Here is a 7,827-nt window from a genome sequence, read left to right as displayed (position 1 = left end):
GAATTGAGTAACCTTTTGTCATACATCATGATTAGCGTTACCATGAGTGTTGTTAGTTGTACATCTGCATCAATCATGTGAAAGAGAAAATTTTATTGGGACAACTAAACAGATAGATATTAGTAATTCTTATTGCGTTTCCATAAAACTAAATAAACTAGTATTTTAGGGGCCTTAAATTTATATTCTTACAATTTTGGTAGCATTTGAGCTAATTTAAACACTTTAAATAAACTTTCAATAATCGCTTTGTCCAGAACATCACAAACTTTATCTTAAACTTAACCTAAATTAAAATTAACTAAAATTTATCAAAAAGATTACAATCATTCAGATGACAACGCAAAAGTAATTGACTGAAAAAAAGGAGTAAAAAGTTCATTTACATAATTTTCTGTCATACCGACTACCTACATTGCGTTTAAGAAGTAAAAAATTTTTAAACATTTATTACACAAGTGTTTACCAGTTTAAAATGTATGAAATCAAGAACGTAGTACACTATTATCAATTTAAATGTGTTTGAAACTTGAATGAACATTGGAAAAAACACCTCATTAACTTAACTTCTCACTTACTAAATGTAAAAGAAAAAAACTTCGCATGTTTGAATCAACGAATACATTAATACAATGAGTTGGTTATATTACTACCTTATTTACTCAAAGAAAAACTGAACAGGATTTCAGTCACGAGCCAACTGTATGTCAACGAAAACATTTGGTTCAAACATATTACAATATATGCATTGGTGTGAATTATAGATATTACAAACGTAGGGGCTTATTTCTAAAACTAGAAATATGCGTGGAAGTAATTTGCATCACAAAGCGGACATTGTTTACAATGACTCTTTAAGTTGAAAATTTCTGTACAGTATATTCCCTGGAAAAGAAGTAACAAAAGTTAAGAGTTTATGAAAAATTTTCGTCCTGGGAAATGGTGAAGTATAGCGTACGGAAAGTTTCAATAGTAAATTTTACTTTCATTAGGCTTTATGCCAGAAAATAAAATTTACTCGGAAAAAATGATAAGTATAGTGAAAACATACTTTTTCAAGGTAGTAGGTTATTTATAATCACGAAACTAAAACACATTCGCCACAGCACATAAATACTAAAATCGCGTCACTTACCTGGAAAAACTGGAGTGAAATAAACACAGAGACTACAACCACTGTTATTGGTTTATTTTTAAGTTCTGTAATACACTTTCATATTTTTCACGATAAGCTCTTACAGTGAACATATTTACACAGTTTTAATTCACTAATTCCGCATTCAGTTAGACTTGACATCTCCTTTTGACATACATCGACATGAATTGCGAATTAACACCGGTCCGTCTTTAGGGGTGAGTGGAAACAACACGTGTTAATTTTATTCAGAATTCGTTAAATTATTAATAATTCCTTTGTTTAACAAAAAACCTTCAGCTGTTATAAAAATATCTTAGTTAAGTACATATTCAGAACTATGACCACAGACAATCTGATTGTTTAGCATGAGCTTCAAAATTCGATTCTAATTTATTCTAAAGATGGCCCTGAAAAACGCTGATTATCACTGAGATCTATGAACTGCCATTTATTTGCTTAGCTAGTGTAAGAGAGTTTTATCATGCCAACTTTGTTGAGTTTTCTCTGACATAGTGAGCGAAATAAATCAATAATAAATAATGTTCTTGAATTCTGTAAGCTTACCATACGAAATTAATGAATAATTTCTTACAAACGCATATCATGATCTCGAAATTTTTGTTTTGAATGACGTTTGTCATTCATAGCCAATGTAATGAATTAATTTTTTCAACAAAATGTTTATTTGGAAGCAAAATTTCTATTTACAAGAGGTTATTTCCCTAAATTAATATTATTTTTTTGTATCGAGTGCTCACTGGTTTCCAAATAACATAACTGATCACATGAGTGAAAAGCGAACTAAACTTTAATTCATGGTGAATTTTTTTTCAGAACGAGTTTCAGTAGCAACTGTTAAATCAAAAAGTAAATGCAATTGAAGTTGTCTCACCTCATTGCTAAGTCTTCCTCAATTTTTTGGTGTTTCAAGTCACCCCCAATCGCACAGACAACATTTACTCCGAAACCTTTACTTTATTACTACACATATAAAGTATGTTTAACACACATGAGAAACTTAATAATCCGATGCATAGCTACTATACAGGCACAGTTAATTGCAACTTTCAACCATATACACGAAAAAAATAACACCTTTGATATTAAAGGCCTCTTAAGGCACACTACAACAAACTTTTGATATAATTAACATGTTCTGAGTTTTTTCAAAGTAGTTTTTTACTACAGTAAAGCCGGCTTACTTACAATAATATAAAATTACCAAATTAACTGATTTACACAGAAAATTAATAATGCCAAAATTGCAGTCATGTTTTCACTTATCCTTGTTAAATTGTTTTGTGAATACAACAAAAATGACTTAAAATGCTAAAAAATGAACTAAAAACCTGAATACAGAGGTTTCTCGTCGCAAAAAAAAACTAATATTTACAGACTATTAATAACAATTACTTGGCAGTTTAATTTATAAAAAGACAATAGTTTTTGTGCTTCAGATTTAATGTACTTTCTTCGAAAAGTCTACCTTGTTGTAACTCTACTAAGTCTAATTTGTAATTCACATTTTAATTTTTTTATATTTATACAAAATACTTTTATTTTCATGAATATATGAAAAAAGCAACGTTTTCTTTCTTCAAAATAAGTTTTATAAGAAAGCCTTTTATGGTTGTGGCGTAAAAATGAACATATTTAGAAAAAAACGAAACAAAATAAATTTACAAATGTCAAAGTTTTTAAAGTACAAATAGTTATTTGAATGCAGTCTTAATTCGTGAAATAATTTTATTTTTAAAATATCTACATCAACAATTACATTTAAACTGATGATAATTTTGTAAATGAAGTACAGACCACATTATTTAATTTAATTTTCATTAATTTTTGTGTCCTATATTAAACATATATCTTCTTTTTTGGGTAAAATTGTGAGTAAATATCAACTATTCATGTAAACAAAACACACGATTAATGCTTGCTTGGATCAATCCACAACATTACTCGAAAACTTCATAAATTATTTTTTAATTCATTACAATACTAATGCAATAAAATTTAACTTGCCTCATTATTAAATAATTCTCTGACGGACACACATGAATAAATCTTCATCTGAAAGTAGGCATCATACATATTAAAGAAAGTGCTCCTTTTTGAGATGAAAATCCAAGCAGGCACGTTTCATTTGATTTAATATATCATATTTATGTTTATGAAAATATTATTCAATCTGGTTTGAAATAGTTTAATTAAAATATATTTTATCACCCTTTTATTCAAAAATAAACTTAATTTTATTCACTAGTAATATTTTTGGCTATCCTGTTAAATTTTAGTACGTACGTCAGATTGTTGCTTTTTTAAATTCTTATGTACAAATATTGCTTTCATAAAGCTCGTGTTAACAAGCAGTTGAAGATTTTTTTTACTATGTCACAAAAATGTAAAGTAAAAATGACTAATTGTATTTGTAAACACATACCTGGTTTCCACTATTAGCAGTGTTTAAATAAATATGATTGTCCTTACGAACATGTGGAAATATCTTACATTCTCACTATTACTCCACTTAAAACATAACTGATCCTGAGTAAATACATTTGAAATAATGGATGTGGGGTGATTTTTTTATTTTGCTGCCTTGCATTGATGTCTCCCTAATAATAAAGTCATTTTACACCTGAATTTGAATTCATAATAATTAGTCTATGCTAAATAAATCTTATGAAGAAATAAAAACAAAGAAAAAAAATTAAATAAAGATTTACTAAACTATTATGATCCTCCGGTAAACTGTTATAGTTCTGATGTGCACCAGATATTACATACAACTCATGACAGAGTAGAATAGGGCTATTCTACTTACCTATTCAATGGTTTCGTCACAGAAAATTCTCGTTCTATTTCTCATAGTCCGCGCACAATTTATTCAATTGTAAACTTAAATTGCTCTAAGAAGAAAAGTTTGGTTAGTGAAGTTACAATATCAGTATACACTTAGCGTATGTGTTGAAACTGCAGTTACTTGGAATTGTCAGTTGGGAAATATACCATTTAAACGTTTTTTTGACAAAACTGTTCACCAGAGGAACGTTAATCAAGCTGTAACTTACTTGTTTTGTATTGATCTTTCGAATGCTCTGTTTTATTTTTTCACGCTTGTTCAGCTAACCTACAAAATGTTGCTGCTCAATGGAATACTAATTTGATTGAAATCAAGAAGGCGTGTGCAGTTATGACATCAGTGCTCCTGAGGAAAAGGAGGGGGAAAAATTGACAAGACAGTTACTGGAAGATGTCAGACAAAGTACCAGGGCTATACACACACATAACTCCTGACAGACATGCACAATTACATTGAGCTTACGAAAAACGAAAGACATTCACGAGTACCGCAGAACTTCCCAGTGACTTTCGTGGTTAAATTTTTTCGCTCGTCAATGCTGAGTTCAGTTAGTCCGATCGAATCAAAATCAGCCCCCTCCCCCCCCCCCCTCTTTATCAAAACCCTTATCATTAGTAGACCAGGTAATTTGTGCATATGTCGTTCATCCCCTGATGGGTAGAGATGAATGTATTTTCGGGAAAATTTTAGGCCTCTGTGAAAATCATTTTTTTTGTCTGATATAGTGGTATAATAAATTTAAATATAAATGTTCTAAATATTTTCTGTTGCCAGTACCGAATCCTAATAGCAAGAGTGGAGAATTTGGTTTTAAAAAAAATTAACAAATACTTGTGTAAATTCTTTCGTGCAGTTGAAATATATATATATATATATATATATATATATATATATATATATATATATATTTCATGTTATTGGTTATACATAGTAAAACACAAACGCAAAGGGTTTGATTTTATTTTTCTAGTGTTTTCAAGTTGATTATTCAGATTGCAGATTGGTCCCGCTGTCTGACTTTTAGTTATTCTTTTGTTTACTGTGCACAAATTTACATAAAATTATGCTTTAATTTTTTGGGCCCATTGATACTTTTACACTGGATACTGTACAGAAACTGACTCTTAACCTTCGTGTGGATAGGATGTTCGAATGGGCCGAAGATAATATTTGTTATTTGGAAGTGCAAGTTTTTGTAAACGAATAGAACAATTAATAATATAATTTTTTTTAAATATCGAATATTGGAACAGGCCTCGACGCAGTGCACAATCTTTTTTTTTTTGGGTCGATGATAATGCGGTTAATCGAGCTAAAACTTCGCGATGGTAAGAAGGAAAAAAAATGTTACAGCGTTGTTTATTATTTTTTTTAATCACGTGAAACTTGAAACGTTTCCCGCAGAGAAGCAGGTGTCTCGAACTGACGAGGGGGGCTGGGCGTACCTTCGAAGATCTTCTTCGCGTCTTCTCGCGCGCGCGGTGAAGAACCGGGCACGAACCTCCGCGGTTGCCAACAACACAAAAATTAAAAAATAAAAGGCGGCTGCGATTGTCTCTCCTCACGAGGATCCAGCTTTCTCCTCGTACCCTTGCACCAGGGTCTCGATGATGAACTTGATGGTCACCCGGTATATGTTGTCGATGTTGTCGGTGTACCGGTCGCCCAGCGTCCGCTGCACGGCGTCCAGGAACGGCTTCTCGATCTTCTGCGGAGTGAAGGAAAAAAAAAGTACAATCACGTTCTACGTTAAAATAACGACAAAAATATTCATCTATGCGCACACAGGTTAACGAAAGATTCATTTGGAAACCAGCTGCCACACTACAGCAAAGATATTTGCAAATTTGTGCAACACATCGTTGCCTGTCCATTTTGCTACACCATCACTAGAGACCCGGATAATTCGCAAGTTCAATGACCTCCAGGATAGAATCCAATATCCTCTACACACTCGGGCAAATGCCAACTGTTCATTGGCTGCTGACTTGTGGGTCGTCTCGACTGGGTGGCCTGTGATTCGACACTTCTATGAGTGAGGGTCTCTAATTGGCCCTCAGTCCTCCAGACTAACAGTGAACCAATGACAGAAGCAGCACTAAGGTATAATTATTTGAATTTTAGCATAATACGAAATGAACCCGCGAATTTTCCGGGTCTCTAACCATCACTCAAAAATCTTTCGAATGGATTTCTATATCGTTTAGCACGATGATTTATGTCGTGAATTTAAGTGAAAGATACTTTCATCAGCACAATCTAAAACACTAAAATATATAATACAATTAGGTTACAGTAAGTACATAAATATTAATTCAAAACTTGTGTTAAGAAAGCTAAAACATTATTTCTTGGGACAAGTAGTTCAGTTTACATAGAAGACCTTTTAAAAAAAATGTATTTCAATTTGCACTTAAAGTAAAGTGTAAGGTTTATGTTGTATAGCAGCCATGAATTAAAAAAAAAAATACGAGAAGGGTGAATCAACCTATTATCATCGCTATCATTAGATGCGAAATACAATACTTACTTCGCGTAAAACTTAAAAAAAATTTTAAAAATGAAACGAATGCAAACGATGGTGCCAGTACTCCTAGCCTTGAAAACGATGCCTATGTGGTTAACATATATTGTTTTTACCAGGGAAAAGGCGATAGCATACAGTTCACAGGGATAAAAACCACAATCACCCGAACAGTTCCGAGGTTTGCCGAAGTAAAATGTTAGGTTAGTTTCGTTCAGTGTAACAAATAATAATAATTATTCTTTTTTCTGGAGGGTAGGTTAGGTGATGCCAGGTTATCGTTACTAAAATGAAAGGTTGGATAAAAAGTATATAAATAAAATATATAAATCCTTGCAATATGTTTTTTCTCCCGGGACATCGGCAAACTTCGGAGAACTTCGTAACTGTTCAGGCGTGACTCTCATCCCTGTGAACTATAGACTTCCTAGGAAGCATATTTCCAAACCCTAGACTGACTCGCCGACGCATGCTTGAACTGTGCTCTCATTGGTACGAACCTCGCGGAGGAAGGGAAGGGGTCGGGTTGAAGGTCACAGGGAAATGAGTTAAGTAGAAACATTCCGACATGCCGGCGAGAACATTCCTATATATCTCCAATTATTTTTAACGCCTGTAGTTATTTACGGGACATGTTAAGTCATCTATGCAACGTTACGGTAACAGGAAAGATTGTCTCGTTATGTGCGGTTTTCAAACATTGACCATTATTACAATCAACTTTAAAACAATTTATATAATATCATCCAAAACATTTATAATTTAGCATTAAGCCTTATTGAGTATTTTAATTATTAATTATTCCAAATTTCAAATCATTTAATTAATGAAGACCCCCTAGACGGCCGTAACTTCTGCGGTGTTTCGTTCGTGATGAGTTTCCTCAGTGCAAGCCCAGCCCATCTGATGATTCCATTCATGAACATATGAGGGACTCAGTGCTTCAGGGAAGACCACTATACCTAACTATAAAGTTCATGCTACTTTAAGACTCGGTGCATAAGAGTGATACGTGAAACTTTTTATGCCTACTCTCTTAAACATAAAATAATGCAACAATAAAATTTGAGAAACAATTGTCGTAATTATTTTTTAGAGCTTACAAGTAGACAATTGGTTCTTTGAGTTAGTGAATCAATAAACATTTTTCAACATTATTTTAACCCATTAAAATAATGCTTACACACAAAATAAACCTGTATAAAATATACATACAGTACCAATAGAATGGTTGCTGCAAGTTTATGCTTGTAAACAAAAATGCCACCGTTTTAACTAAAAGGGCGTCAGCTAGATTAT

At 32.5% G+C, this 7,827-nt stretch overlaps 1 protein-coding gene across 1 annotated transcript in view; it reads right to left on the bottom strand.

Annotated features, from left to right (window-relative positions):
* Positions 1-1,172: 1,172 nt before the first annotated feature.
* The window catches only part of LOC134528290 (neuroglobin-like), a 114,215-nt gene continuing 107,560 nt past the window's right edge, over positions 1,173-7,827 (bottom strand). Inside the window, exon 3 of the mRNA XM_063361784.1 lies at positions 1,173-5,712. Within this exon, the coding sequence (XP_063217854.1) occupies positions 5,566-5,712 (147 nt within the window). The 3' untranslated portion in view covers positions 1,173-5,565. The remainder of the gene's footprint in view (positions 5,713-7,827) is intronic.

Source organism: Bacillus rossius, chromosome 1, assembly GCF_032445375.1.
Source record: "Bacillus rossius redtenbacheri isolate Brsri chromosome 1, Brsri_v3, whole genome shotgun sequence".
NCBI lineage: Eukaryota > Metazoa > Arthropoda > Insecta > Phasmatodea > Bacillidae > Bacillus > Bacillus rossius.
Note: the sequence above shows the minus strand (reverse complement) of the source record. Positions and strands in the feature narration are given on the sequence as shown.